Below are 14,669 nucleotides of genomic sequence, written 5' to 3' on the forward strand. Positions count from 1 at the left end.
TAATTTCTCTGTAAATTCATGTACGTGTAACAGGTATGGCTGTGATAATATGTGTACCAACCGAATCAAAATCTATGTGCAAACTAGACTGCTCACTTTCGACTGTGTAACTCATGATAAGTCTAAAAGAGTGCCAGGACGAGAGGAGGAATAATGTCATACTACTTGGAGGACCATGAGGAAGAAGTATCTACAGGACGAACAGTAGCTCTTTGGACTCATGGAGAGATTGGTCACTTGTTTCTACAGATAATACCATACACCATGGGAGGAAAAAATGGTAGAGAGATACAGACACCCTGGGAAACACTGGCTTAAATAGTGAAGATAAGGAATAATGTTTTAGTGCTCGGGGGAGTATGAGGTATCTCCCCAGCCTATTTTTCCACAAACTATGCCTGGAAGGCTGGATGATCTAACAATGGAACATTATTGTGACAGTCCACCTATCAGCATTAAAGTCTAAAGATAGTAGTTGGTTATAAGGAGGAATAAATGTCTACATAACTGTTATTCATCCCCACCATCTCTGCATTCCTTCATTCTACTCCCAGTAGACAAGATCCATAGTACCATGAACTGACCAAGGATCCTTTACAGATTACTTGTCAAGGCTTAAAGTCTTTGTTTTCCTTACTCTACTTCCCCTGTTACACACACTGTGCGCTTTTGCTGTAAGATAGCACGAGTGCATGCGCGTTGTTGTCTATTGTTTCAGCCGCCTGTAGCTACTCTTTACTTATACCAAGACTCTGGTTGCTATTTTGACAGACATATAAGGAGTCTACAAGATGAGGATGATAGTATGAAATTAGAGATTGTGTGAGTGAAGATGTAGTATGAGTAAGGATGGAAAGACAGTGAAAATTGATATCAGCAAAGTACCCGGAAAGGGCAATGATGTTAAAGTCAAATCACATGCTTATGGTAAAAAAATACTATTACGAGGATGAACATGGTGAATGGGTAGAAATAACCCTAGTTGAAAGAGTTCCAGATCTTCCCGAATATAAAGCGCTCAAATATGAGCCAGGTACCCTTGCGACGGATATATCCAGTATTGAATATAATCTAAAGTTGGTTAATGTTAGAGAGTCACTTGATGAATATACAAGTGTAACAGTATACTACTGGTCAGGGGATAAGATTTATAACAACCCTTTGCTCCTGGAACTTAATAAAATTAACGAGGAAAAATATTATTCTTATGATGGAAGTGATTGGAAAGACGAAAGTATAGTTTCTGCCAGTCTACTAGATACCCTGAATAAGCTTAAGAAGGTACACTTTCCAGATACTGGACTTTCAACAGGAGCTATAGCGGGAATGGCAATTGCAAGTGGAGGAATAGCTGGAAGTACAGGTGGTGGAACAATAGGAACAGGGCTTACTAGTCTCGGCATTTGGAAGAAACTAATACTACTTCTAAGACTCTCCCCTCTAGACTACTCTCTTGTTGGCATACTGGAATGCTAGGGAGTCTTAACCTTAATTCTTGGTATACAGTATTACTCGTTTTGTTGTAAATGTCCATAGAAGAGTCTACAGATACTCAACATGGTACATTCTTTAAAAACTCTATAGAATATCTGTGTCTAACCCAAGGGTCTCCTTTAAAGTTTTGGTATAACTTATAACCCTTATATCCCAAGAAGCCAGTTAATCCGGATCCTGCAGTTCCAGCAAAGAAGTATCCGGCTATAGCAGAGCCACCAGTAATAAGACTAGTAAAAGGAGCAGGTTCAGAAGGAGTATCTTCAGCACCAGGTTTACCACCAGCAGGGCCTCCATCACCATTAGGTCCTATAAGTCCATTACCTCCAGGAGGACCATCTTTATCTCTACTACTAACAGCTTTAGGTCCAGCAGCACCTAGTACTGTATATGAGCCTTCTTCATCAGATTGTTCATCTTCACTAGCTTTAACATCCTCTTCTTTAGCAGTTTCCTCCGCTTCTTCACCTCCAGAACGTAGCTCTTCAGCACGTTGTTGTCCTTGTTTATCTTGTTGTTTAGCAGTCTCTTGAGGACATTCTTGTAAGCCACTGTCACCACGCTTAAGTTCACCAACAAGTGTATTCCAGTTGTCGCAGTCAAGTTCTCTAAAATTCTGATGTGTTATGTTTCTTAGCTGCTTACGAAGTTTAGTCCAAGGGCTATCATAGCCATTTTTACTCCTCCTGTACCATCCTGTATTAGCCTGAGATTCCCCGCTACTTCTACTAGCATCAACATAGATGAGGACTGGATCCTTGGTATTACTGGAGTAAAATGTATAGATGTCCGCTGGACCTTGAATGGGAAAGTTTAATGAATTAGACTTAATACGTCTTCTTTGATCCTCATAGCCATTGTGATAAAACTTTAAATCGACTAACTTATGTTCACGGTCTTTAATGGAGTACTTGGTGTATTTAGTCTTTCTACCACTGTCTCCTGTGATCTCTACCTGTTCAACGGAGATGTTTTGACTCTTACCATCAGCACAATCTTTCTCCTTTTTTCCCTTAAAAGTGTCCTTGGTTAAATCCATGGTAACTGCTTTGTGGTACTTACAAGCAAACCCATCCAAATTCTTGGCAAGATTCTCAGTGGGTAGATCATCCTTATAAAAATTATCGGTACTTCCAACTTCTATCCAGCTTCTACCATCTTGAGTTTTGCTAAAGTACCATCTAGGCTCTCCATTCTTTAGGTTAAAGTTAACCATCAGAGGCACATTGGAATTAACAGGTGAAGAGTATAATCTAACTGTATTCATTCCACCGGGAGGAATATCCACATTAACCTTCTGCTTTCCATATTCTATTCTGGAAATGCTTGTATTTGTATCACCATTAAGCTTATATTCTGTAATGGTGTAGCCACCTCCAACAAGCTGAGGAGGTGGTGGTTGAACATGTTGTATAGTTACACTTTTCGCAAGATCGGAACCCAAACCAAGAGGTTTATCAGGCTCATCAAGATATAGAGGAATACGATTGTTTATACCAAGATTTCTTTCATCGAGTCTGGTCTGTAATGATATTCCTCCTTCATGGTTCTTATGCCTCCAAAGATTCTGTTGACCACCGGCTTCATTTTCATTGCCCCCGTACTTATAATAATACTCGGGTTCATGTGTCACACCATCCTTTACAACCCTAAGAAGGAGTGGCTTTCTTTCATTCTCACTCCAGTAATAAACTGAGACTTCCGTTACCCCTTTAACTTCTTGGTAGTTATCACCAACATCTAGCTGTTCATCATCACCTATGTTTTTCAGGAGCCTGAATGGTTCGTCACTTCTATGAGTGTACCGGACAAAACCAACTACCTGATCAAAATCGGTGTCCCTGCTGGTAGTAAAATTTCCAGTACTACCTGTACAAATACAGTTTGGCGCATTTTCTCCACATTTGTTGCCTATTTCTAATTTGAGCCATCTATCATTCATCCTCCACAGTCACCATTCTTTAAGACTCTGAGATCCATGAGAGTCTCCTATCTACTCCTCATTCATACATTCATCCTCCCTCACAACTAGTTCACCGTCAGAGAGACTATCCACAGAACAAGATGAGTAACTATCAATACAGTCTTCAGTAGTACAATCAACACTCACGTCAGTAGAAATTAGTTCGTCTATCCAATCATCATCCACGCTGGAGTGATGAACTGTCATTCCCTCATCCTTAAGCTTACCACATACATCTTCACCTCCAGGATTTGCATAGTAGTAGACCAAATCATCCTTATAAGCTACCATACCCAAGACCAAACTTATTTCTTCTTGCATAAAAACTCACGTGCACCCAAAACGAAGGCATAACATACAGACGAGCAATCATGAATGAAAACTCTTCAGGACTCCCAGCCCGCAAAACATCTAATATGAACATAACATACATAAACATTTATGGCCTATAATATTATTTCCATATCGTACTCTCGTCATCCGTGGCGCCTAGCAGAACAAGGCAACGGCAAGGATGGTAGTAATAGCCAAGAAGACGCCGGATACAGAGAATCCATCGTACACAGTCTTGTAGTCTGCGGGAAACTCAGGATTCATGTCATGCAAAACGGTAGCGGCAGCTTTAGCATCAACCTTGACCCAGTCCTCCTCTGTCTTTTGGAAGAAGACCTCCTTAATTCTGGATTCCCTCCTTGTCTCCCATTCCTTGTGAATGTAAATGACCTGCGCAATCTTCTTTTCGCCATTAGCATAGACTGTAAGACCCAGTACAACTCCCTCGCTAGCAATAAGGGGAACGTTTTCATCGTAAACGACCTTGAGAATGCGCTTGCCTGGAGCTTTAAAGACATGCTTCTTACCGGAGCCAAATTCGGCGGCGGAGAAAAGGGATCCATCGGCAAACTTTTCAAGGTCTATGACGATGCCCTCGAGCCCCTTGAACAGGACTTGCTCATAAAAGTAATAAATCGGTATCCCAACCCACCAGCCGCTGTCCTTCTCGAAGGAGAGACAAAGGGCAGGCTCTACGGTGATTACTACAAACATTCTGTCACCCACGACATACTTTTCGACGCGTCTAGGAGATTTAAACTCCAAGTTAAACATACTGATCATCTTGGAGCCGTCGGCAACAGTCTCGGCGGCATACCCCTCGTGAATGGTAAAGGTAGTTTTAGTCACTCCATACTCGTCACCAGTTGACTCTACAGTAACGTGGTCCATGGCCTCCTTGCTAATGTCCAGAATAATTCCCTCGGGTCTTGGCTTGGCAGCCTCCTCAGCAACAGCGCTGCAAACAGCCCAAGATGCGAGGCTTAAAAGGGCAAATAAAGGCCTTGCCGCCATTTTGAACTCTAAACCCGCAAGATAAAAATACAAGGAAGCGAAATATACTGTGGTTATACAGTGAGAGTCAAGAAATGACGAAATAAATGAGCTGCTAAACTCCATTATAAACTACCATTCTTGTGGGGATAAAAAAGATTTGCTGCATGCAAAAGTATCAAGCGCTTGTTGCACCTGTGGCTACTACAAAACAGCTGCAGTTTCTGGATCCCAAAGTGTGGTAGTTTATAATGGATGTAGTGTCTTTATTCCCCGCAGGGGAGACTCTTTAATGGGCTCTTATGGAGTATCTTTGGCGACTAGACAGAGTATAGGTGCATAGGCGACCTATGGGAGCCTGTCTATTAGTCTTTCCCGGAGGATGTAGTATCTCCATTTTCCAGGGGACTATTCTGGTCTTTTCCTGAGTGTTACTTCCAAGTTTACAACATTCTTCCTTCTCATCACTACAAGGTCATCTCCTGGCACTCTTGTAAGCATAGCATGAGTTCTTCAACGATTACTCTGAGGGCTACTCTTTACCATCATCGTCTCATTATTGGCAGTGTCTTTTAGAAGGCCTTTTGTTTATCAACCGTCTACTCTGGGTGGGTGAACCAGCCGCCACCTGTTTACGGTCTTAATTTAGGTCCTATTTGCACTTTTACCAGTGCTATATATCTGTTAAACTCTTTGTTTTTAGTATGGAAGGATCCTTGATCGACTGTATCCCGTTCTTGTGTTGGAATTTGATCTACTGGAGGTTGCAAATTACCCTCTATTTGCTCCAACGCTCTTGCTGAATACGCTTTTACTGGGCAAACTTTCTGTTTATACCATTTTACCTCGTCAGCTTGGTAGTCTGGCAGTGTTAAATCGATGACTTTTGTTTCTACATCTTCCGTATTACTTATCTCAATTGGCACAAGTACGCACCGCTTGAAATTGTCGTAAAAATGGCTATTCCTATAAGAGTCAAGTTCCAGCCGTCATTTGCCCTTCCTGAGAAGTTTGGAGAACATTCACCTGTGTCTATGTATCATCATTGAATCTTAGGACCTCCATACTGCCTTGTCTATGTGCCACCAGACAGCATATACAGAACCGGATGTGCGATTAATGTACAAATCTATTCATACTATGGTACAATGGCTAACGATATCGACGATATGTTGACTCCATGTCTCAAATCAAGGATGTGAGTACCAGGGAATGGATTCCATCCCCATTGTCTCATCTACTCTTCCCTGGTCACCAGACTCATCTCAAAACATGGACATTTCACCAAGAGTTTTACCACAGAATAATTTGGGTATTGGTTAGCTGAGAACTGGATAACGTAAAGTCCAAATTGGTCCCTCTGTCTGGATGGTTAATGGTTCCACCAAGAGACACCTGGAATGGAAATGGACATTGTCCACTGTCACATCATAAACACCTATTGTCTTCATAGTTCATGATTCTTCAACCATAATCTCAAATGCGTAGGAAATGTTAAGCTTTCACAAACCCACCTGATTGTCTCTACTCCATAACTTTTGCATAGTATACACAGATTAACAACTGCAAGGGTATAAAGAGAAGCATTCTACCTCTCATACATTCCCTCACATTCATGTTAGATGCATGTAATGCAAACACACTGATAAACAATTTCCCCTTGCACAAACAACATGTATTTCTGGCCATACTAGTCTGTATGTGACTAGTATGGCCAGAAATACATGTAACATACATACGACACAAATTAAGACAAAACTAGGTCGGCTCTTCTCTCAAAGGATTTATGGCTGCATTGTCAAACTAATCGTTCAAAATCGAGCTCATCTGATACAAATTGCGGAGCCATTGCATTGACAGTTTCCTCACTTCCACAAATGTTACATTCTGGTTGTTATTAAAGTGTTTTTAAAATTAGACTGCCTTATGTCTATGTCCTACATGAATTATGTACCCACGGAAATACTACGGTTTTTCATTCTCAGGAGTCCAAAGATGTCCTTCTATAGTCTGTTCATAGATGAATAATGGATGGTGTACCATACCCCTGGAAGAAGAAGGAATATGCATGCAAGGATACTACCATTAGTTAAACATGCACACTCTAATGGAGTGTGAACAATATATTGAATTATGGAACTGCATTATTGGTAGTCCATAAATTCCTAAGGGGCATCCAATAAATACGCTCTAAAAGAGAGACTAATACATCAATGATGACCTTTATCACCATAACATCCTAGAGTATTCATGAGGAATCACTATCTAGACTCTTTAGAAGTCTTAGATGAAGCGGTAGAAGGATCAAGAAATGCTAATCCAGATACTCCCTTCATCTCTTTTAGTTTATTTAAAAAGACATCCCTATTAACCATATTCCATGTTCCGCCAACCTTTTCAAAGTACTTCTTTCCCCTCGAATTATTCTCTGTAACTGCCACCTCAAGTAAATTTATGTTCCCACGTTTATAAATAAGGCAATAGTTACAGTAATTATGGCCATCAAAACCTCCTAGTGCATTTTTGAATTTCCATAGCTCCTTATTACCATCCTTAACTTCCCTGGCTACATGATTAGGCTTTGGAAAGAAATGTTTAGTGGTAATGCCTACTAACTCTACCTGGAAAATAGTGCATTCTGTAGCATTAGTAGTTGAAACATCAAGTCCAAAGTCCGATTCCCAGTTAGAAATAACCACTAAGTTCTTAATCTTTTCCTCGATTACTGCAAGACTCCCATTTACTTCCGCCCTTGGAGTAGGCCTTCTGTAATAGACCAGAAGGTGTTCTTAATATTAAAACAGCAACTTCAGGGTTACCATCATTGTTAAGATATGCATCCGCGTATTGAAATTCCTCTCCATCTTCAGGAATCCAGATTTCTTTCTCACCATCTACTAACCTTATAACTGTATTGTTCTTCTTTGGAACCACCAACTTCATTGAATTACCAGCAAAGTCATAATAGAAGAAGTTGAACTCGTCCTCATCTAGACTTTCAAAATCTAGAATAGTACTACCCCGTCTAGAGTGGGTTTTGGCATTCAGTTCTTCATAGGCAGTTCCGTTGGACAAATCCCATACCTGTCTTTGGCCGCTTGATTCACTTCTCCTTGTTTCTCTTATGGGATAGTAGTTGACAATTTCATCCTCTGTATAGTCGTCTAGAACCTCAATAACTGGTCTGTTGGTGGGAAGTCTGGAGTTTTTGCAATGGCAGAGTCCCAGTAGATAGGTTACCAGGAGAATGGAAAAGACATTCATCTTCCCTCTAACAACCATCCACTAGGGTACACCATGAGATACTTGATGAGAATGTAATATATTACAGTCTATACAAGAGAGAGGATTAGTGGAAAAGTGGAGAGAATGCATTTCTGGAGTAAAATGGATGGGGTAATGATTTATAGTTATTCTTCCTATTCTCTTCTTCCTGGGTCATAATTACTCTACCAAGTTGTCTAAGTATCTTTACTATTAGAACAAAGTGTGACAATTCTATGCAGCCTTGATTTACCGATGGTATACGATAGAGATCCATACATGGGATCCTTCCTAGGAATACTCAATGGTCAAAGGCTTCTATTATTCTTCTTCCTCCTACACTGTAATGAGTGATTTAGTTATAAAGACGGGAAGAATCACATACACATGTTCCATTTGACGTGTAACAGCCGACCTATTGTTCGTCATAGCCAGGGAATCTTGCAGTTGATCTACCACTAGAAGAGCTCTATGTAGCCATTTATGGGCTGATCCGTATTGCATATTTTAACGATTTAAACATCCCATATTGTCTGTTAGAAGATACATAACCTTGATGGCTAGTAGATGTTTGACTAGTTTTTCGTGTATTTTATTTCATTACATTTGTCTTCCGTTCATGTTTACTGTTTCTATAAGGGTCTGGTTGTTTTAGCTTCTCTCCGGTGGAGGTCTTTGAGGAAGAATCAGAGATATCAGCTCTTCCTTTTCTTTTCTTTATCTCATCAGTAACATCTTTCCATGTTCCACCATCTTTTTAAAAGTGCCTGACATGAATCTTGTTAGCTACCGATGAGCTGAAGAGGATAGATAAAACTGACCTACCAAGCCTTTTGGCTTCCTGGACAGCCGCAAAGGCGCCTACAGAACATGCATGACATCTTGAACAAGGGATATCAAAAAACTAATTAAAATGTCCCCAATGTGGGAGTTTAAATGTGCGCTATACAGCTTCTAACATTGAAATCAACTTTAAAATTTGTATTAACTTATCTAAAATATCAAACTATTCTGCATCATCATATTGAGCCTGCATGCAGTGGGTTCCCAGGAGCCCCCTGGTTCCCCTTCTCCAACCTTTTTACAAGTACAACTTCAGCTGTAAGCCTTGCCAATGGGAAGCCCCTTGGTTTCTTTGATGAAAAAGTAAACGTGTAAAAAGTTAATGACCGAAAAAACAAAGATCATGATATAGACAAACTTCTCGGACCAAGAGAGCAGGATGTCGGAAGTGCTAAGCATCAGGCAGGCAGTAGTCCAGTTGGCAAAAACTGTGACGGAAAAGGCTCCGTTCTTGTACTCGGGGGAGTACATTTCTGGTATGTAAACCCAAAATACACCCCCCATGCCCAATGCAAACCCAAAGACGAAACCGATTGCTCCAGCAACAGAGACCCACCCAGACCACGCAGCCTTTGCATCAATCAGCTTGGAGAGTGCAGGTAGTGTTGAGAATACCGTGAAGATAGAGATACTGGTGAGGAAAAATGTCCTCCTCCCAAACTTGTCCAGAAAGGGGACTTGAAAAATTGTTATTAGGGTATTAAGGAGTGTAATACTGCAGGACAGTACAACCGCATTGTACGTACGACCGAGCATAACGGTGAACATCTTGGCGGTATTTGAGGTCAATATTGCAATGCCCGTAAGATGTTGGAAGATAGCCAAGATGATGCCATGCATGATGGCTACTCTATACGTCTTGTTTTTTACCGCTTGAATAAATGAAATGTTTGGTGTAGCCTTGGCAACCTCGAGGTTACGATCGATCTCCTCGTAGACCTCATCCACCTTTTCAGGTCCATGGAGCTTCTCAATGACGACTTTAGCCTCCTCCACTTTGCCCTTTTCCACAAGTTCGTGAGGGGTGGACATGGTGAATGAAAGCCTGAGGAGTACCAGCGCAATGGCTGAAAAGAAGGCGGGGAACATTTGGCAGAAGCGCCACAAAAACTTGTCAAGAAATGGGATCGTAACATCCACACTCTTGGCATCAAGAACGTAGCCATGTGAGAGTTGAAATGCGCAGGATGCAAATTGCCCAAATGTGATGCATGCAGGGTAAATTATGCCAAAGAAGCCTCTAGACTCCGAGGGGCAAATCTCGGTAATGAACATTGGAACGATGCCAGACAAACCAATGGCAACGCCACAGGCTATGCGTCCAATTAAGAGACAATTAAAACAATGCGCAGTGGCAATCATCGTAGAACCGGCAATGTATAGGGAGGATATCAAAGTCATGTTCACCCTCCTTCCATACTTTGCAATGAATCCCATGAGAAGTGACCCCAAAGCTGCTCCAGCAAAGACCGCCCCGTTGACAATACCTCCAAGTATTGCCGCTTTACTGCATTCAATAGTATCGGCGCCTTTACACCACTCGAGCTCCACAATCATAAAATCCTTGCAAATGTTCAAATTGGCTGTGGCGAACCCGAAGCTCAGGGCTAACAGTGACGCAATCGTCATGCCAACCAGCAACTGTGGCTGACTGTTCTTTGGCATTGTGAGTCGTGAAGCAAACTATGGTACAGAATGATGAATATGGATGAAAAATGTGCAACTACGCTAGGGCATTACAAGTCGGCAGAGCACTGTCCTAGACACTAAGAAACTAGCCTTTGCATATCACTGGGTTAACTACAGTTCATTCAAAAATAAATTAATAGGAAGCCATCATGCCAAGTGGCCAGTCACCTCCGACATCGAGTAAGTGGCATAATATATGGGGGAGTACGCCTTTGTTATCTCCAGCTAAACGCCGTCTTCTGAAGGTTCTGGAGGCTCAGACATGGAGGAAGAACCCTCACCCGAGGGACAAGTGGCAAATTGGCCCAAAATATCTCACGACCAAGCCGTCAGGGGAATGAGGTGGTGCCCAGAATAACAAGAGGAATAAAGTTGTCAAGTCATGCCAGAAGAGAATGCTTCATGCTGATGATAAGGAAGGATGTTGAAGTACTCGGAAGAATGAGCTAGAGACGCCCCTGAAGGGCGGGAGACCATAGCGTCTCCGGGCTTAAAGGCCCATGTACTCCAGGCATCCGGGGGCACTCCAATTGGCAGTTCCTGGGCATCTTCCCTGGAATGAGACTCCCCAAAGGTTTCCTATCACGCTCGAATGATAAAGTGTGGGATGTGTGCACAAGATGGCCAGATCAGTGTCCCCTATGAAGATGTCTGAATCAGGTCCCGCGAATAGAGACGCCAGAAGCAGATCGAGTACGTCACGGTCTCAGGTTTTCCACTATGCAAAGTGCTACAACAGTCTGTCTCGAGATCTTCTTGGAAGATTCCTAAAAGAGTGGGAAGAAGAATGTGGGACTGCCAAGGAAGAGGCAACTCCTTGGGCAAATGGAGAGAGTCCATACTGTCTCACTACCTTTAAGAATCTTTGCAAGAGCAACACCCTTCTTTGGGACAATGAGTCGAACAGCACTACTGGTAAATGAGTAGTAGAAGGAGCTGCACTTGTCTTCATCGGGACTGGCAATATCAAGAGTAACGGGATTAGTATTAACCTGCTTAGCTAATTGAGGGACTGGACTAGACTGAGCTCCTTTAGTGCTACCATCTCCACACCTCACAAGTCTGGCCAGACATGCAGCCAACAGCACAGCTGTCCCACAAGTTGTAGTGGGGTCATCCTAGCAATTTAGCTCGGTCAGATTATATAAATTGTATGGCTGTGGGCTCTGACTTGCACTTACAATTTATGTAATCTCCTTGGTGATGGGCATCCTATGATCACTGGCCCGTGAATAGGGTGACTAACGTCGAGTGGGAAAGAGCATGAATCAACCATATGCATGCATGATTTGGCACAAGTATATACGCTATCAAAATGCACTATTGCAGGTATTTGGCAGTCGTTTTGCTGATGCCCTCTCTTGTTACAAGAGTAAACTGCAGGGCCATTCTCATGATTGTGAGTACATCTGTCTAAAGGCTCTTTGCCTAGGCTGGGCTTGGGGCTTGAGTTATTCATAGCCTTCTCAGTTGAAGTTGCAAAAGGATGAGCTTCGTACCAAGGGTCGTATGGACTATAGCGGGAATAAGTGAGGGCTTGTTACTTTGTGGCGTTATCCCAAAGTCTATAACAATTGGTACCGGCTTGGAGTCTTGACATGTATATTCCACCCCTGGCAACACCTGGACTGAAGACTTTGACCTTGTCAAGCGACATGCGTCCTTTTGTTGTCCTCAAACTGGTTTTAACCTTTTTATGTTTTAGGTAATGTATGTGATGTATACGAGTGAAACGAGTATGCGAAGCATGAGCGACTAGCAGGAGCTCTTCTGTCTAGTAGGATTATCACTGCGTAGGTCTATAGACCAAAGCAGGTGACCCACCGACGTCAGAGACTAGGTAGTATATCACTATGGAATGAGTGTAACGAATGGGCGACCAACGGGAGCTTAAAGAAGATTGATGGAGATTCTATTAGCCTAGTGAGTAGAGGAGTCTTGTGAGTGTACTTTAGTATATGAGCCTGTGTATTCACACTGCTCAGTAGAGTCCTTAGACTCTCATTCTACTATTGAAGCTAGGAGGACGACCAAAGGGAGTCTATAGAAGAATAATGGATGAGGGATTACTACTATGGAATGAGTTTAACGAATGGAATAGTGATGACGATATGACTATAGGTAGGGTGAGCAACTGTCAGGAAGGATAGTGATCCACTGCTGATTCAAGAGTACCATGCTGATTCAAGCTCCTCCCTCTTGTACAGTACAAAGATGATCGCTGAGTCAAGTGTACCAGGATGAATCCACAAAAATAATTACTTGAATATAAAAAATTAAAAATCTTAAAACTGTTCATTGACAGGCTTTTGTGTTACTTTTATTACATTTAAAATAGCCCACGTTCAGTACAACTGACAAACAATGTTTGTAATGTAGGTTTTAATTCCCTCGGTGTATCGATCATTCCGCATTGGGAATTCTTCATTCTGCTCTTGCGTAAGTCAGTGCAGATATTGCTGCCTGTGTATCACCATTGCTCCACTAGAAATACTTTGCTCTAATCATGTTTTCCTGGTTGAAGTCTCCGTGAGGGACTGAAAACCACTCGTTCTCTCTCCTCATGTAATGTTTGAGTTCGGTACCGCCTTGCTCACTCAGGTGAATTGTGACCAGCAAGACCCCGTCTTTGGTCCCGGAATATACCGCCGTGCAAACGTCCTTTTGGTCTCCATACCAGACGACGTTCTGACCATCCGAGACTCTGTTAAAGTTGCCGTGTTTTGGAAAGTAGGACTTGTGAAGAACTCCATCTGCGGCGTCTTCATAGACCTCAGTTTTCTTGGGGTCAATTAGCGAAATGTCCAGCATCTGTGGCACAAACTTGAGCTTCTTGCTGAGGTCATTTACGCTCTTGACAAAGTCTCCCTCCGAAACCTGCTTCCACCCGGTATGAGCCCTTCTGTAACGCCTCGTGTAGACGAGATTCCCGAGGCTGCACATCAGACTGACATGCGTATCCGAGTAGAGCGAAGGCACAGTTATGGCCGTGCAGCTCTCGCCCTGTCTGGCGGTCCATACTGTGCTACCCCCGCGGATGACTTTTGTGATTTGCACGTGTGGCTTTGGCAAGTGTTTGACCACATCCAGACCTGCGTCCCTCGAGATGCTGGCAAAGACCTTGTTGATGTCCGGGCTCTCCAAGTCGAAGCTAATGCCCACCTTCTTTAAGGGGCTCGTCAGCTTTAGGCTATGGCAGAGTCTTACCAGAGAAACAACCCAGAACAGCACCAGAATCCTCATCTTGTAGGCTCCCTATCCGTCCGCCAAAACGCTGTGCATGCACGGGGTCCACGTCCTGAACAGGATGGTATGGAAGAGTCTGTATTCTCAAGAACAGATTGAGTGAGTGTCAAGCGCGAGAATCGTGAGTATAACCGAGAAAAGGGCAAGGTGTGTACCTGAGGCAAGAAGGTCCGCTAAATCCTACTACGAAGTGATTTGAGAGGCAATTACGCTGGATTCCACGAGTTAAAATGATAACCCACAGATTTACAAAACGACAGTACAATGTGTGCCCGAAACACCGCAATTCGGGGCCCATATGCTATTGGGTGCTACAATCACCGACATGCGTCTCTTTCCCACCAATTTACGGGATATTTGTATGAATTCCCATTAGAAACATTCGTGTTGCACCGAGATTCAGCCATTTGTGGCGATTTTGGACCCAAAAGCTGAAGGAGGCCAGAGTGACGTCAAATCGTTGGAAACTCTCGATATTCTGCCATAAATTCTCCATTATGATGGATATGTATGGTAAATAGTGTGAAATATGACCAGATATGTGCTAAAAAGGCCAAAAACCCCCGGGAGCAAAACTGTTGTCGCTACAAGACAATTCACAGCATAATCACACGTAATGGCCGGTTACAGATGTCTGTATATAGTTTAAAGACTCTCCAGACTCCACTAGTTACGAATCACTCCGGTATAAGGAACTGAAGCGACGTGAGAGCTCAAGCCTCTATTCACCATTTGACTTACCTACGCCTTGCATGCGCACCTTTGGCGGTGCCAATAAGGGAAGTATTGGCCATAGAAACGCGTATGACCCATAAACATGCAGAGAAACCAATATACCATGTAC

The 14,669-nt window shown here is 42.7% G+C and overlaps 7 protein-coding genes across 7 annotated transcripts; 2 read left to right on the top strand and 5 right to left on the bottom strand.

Moving 5' to 3' along the window:
* Positions 1 to 900: 900 nt before the first annotated feature.
* Positions 901 to 1,476, top strand: BEWA_028190 (hypothetical protein; the record flags this gene model as incomplete). Its single annotated transcript, XM_004829579.1, has 1 exon — positions 901 to 1,476. One exon carries the CDS (start codon positions 901 to 903, stop codon positions 1,474 to 1,476), a length of 576 nt encoding a protein of 191 aa, XP_004829636.1.
* Positions 1,477 to 1,552: 76 nt separating this feature from the next.
* Positions 1,553 to 3,436, bottom strand: BEWA_028200 (hypothetical protein; the record flags this gene model as incomplete). The annotated part of the gene is made up of 1 exon (XM_004829580.1): positions 1,553 to 3,436. The coding sequence occupies one exon, from the start codon at positions 3,434 to 3,436 to the stop codon at positions 1,553 to 1,555; it is 1,884 nt and encodes a 627-aa protein (XP_004829637.1).
* Positions 3,437 to 3,946: 510 nt separating this feature from the next.
* Positions 3,947 to 4,804, bottom strand: BEWA_028210 (ema family member protein; the record flags this gene model as incomplete). The annotated part of the gene is made up of 1 exon (XM_004829581.1): positions 3,947 to 4,804. One exon carries the CDS (start codon positions 4,802 to 4,804, stop codon positions 3,947 to 3,949), a length of 858 nt encoding a protein of 285 aa, XP_004829638.1.
* Positions 4,805 to 7,044: 2,240 nt separating this feature from the next.
* On the bottom strand, positions 7,045 to 8,047 carry BEWA_028220 (signal peptide-containing protein; the record flags this gene model as incomplete). The annotated part of the gene is made up of 2 exons (XM_004829582.1): positions 7,045 to 7,549; positions 7,686 to 8,047. The coding sequence occupies 2 exons, from the start codon at positions 8,045 to 8,047 to the stop codon at positions 7,045 to 7,047; spliced, it is 867 nt and encodes a 288-aa protein (XP_004829639.1).
* A 1,095-nt stretch (positions 8,048 to 9,142) lies between these two features.
* On the bottom strand, positions 9,143 to 10,555 carry BEWA_028230 (hexose transporter, putative; the record flags this gene model as incomplete). The annotated part of the gene is made up of 1 exon (XM_004829583.1): positions 9,143 to 10,555. The coding sequence occupies one exon, from the start codon at positions 10,553 to 10,555 to the stop codon at positions 9,143 to 9,145; it is 1,413 nt and encodes a 470-aa protein (XP_004829640.1).
* Positions 10,556 to 10,800: 245 nt separating this feature from the next.
* Positions 10,801 to 12,243, top strand: BEWA_028240 (hypothetical protein). Its single transcript, XM_004829584.1, has one exon. The coding sequence runs from the start codon at positions 11,200 to 11,202 to the stop codon at positions 11,500 to 11,502; it is 303 nt and encodes a 100-aa protein (XP_004829641.1). The 5' UTR covers positions 10,801 to 11,199; the 3' UTR covers positions 11,503 to 12,243.
* An 820-nt stretch (positions 12,244 to 13,063) lies between these two features.
* On the bottom strand, positions 13,064 to 13,822 carry BEWA_028250 (signal peptide-containing protein; the record flags this gene model as incomplete). The annotated part of the gene is made up of 1 exon (XM_004829585.1): positions 13,064 to 13,822. One exon carries the CDS (start codon positions 13,820 to 13,822, stop codon positions 13,064 to 13,066), a length of 759 nt encoding a protein of 252 aa, XP_004829642.1.
* Between the last annotated feature and the right edge of the window lie 847 nt (positions 13,823 to 14,669).

This window comes from Theileria equi, chromosome 1 (genome assembly GCF_000342415.1).
Source record: "Theileria equi strain WA chromosome 1, complete sequence".
Lineage (NCBI taxonomy): Eukaryota > Apicomplexa > Aconoidasida > Piroplasmida > Theileriidae > Theileria > Theileria equi.

Bases quoted from the DNA above. Each gene is read 5' to 3' on its own strand.
- BEWA_028240 (XM_004829584.1), top strand. From the start codon at position 11,200: ATGGCCAGATCAGTGTCCCCTATGAAGATGTCTGAATCAGGTCCCGCG.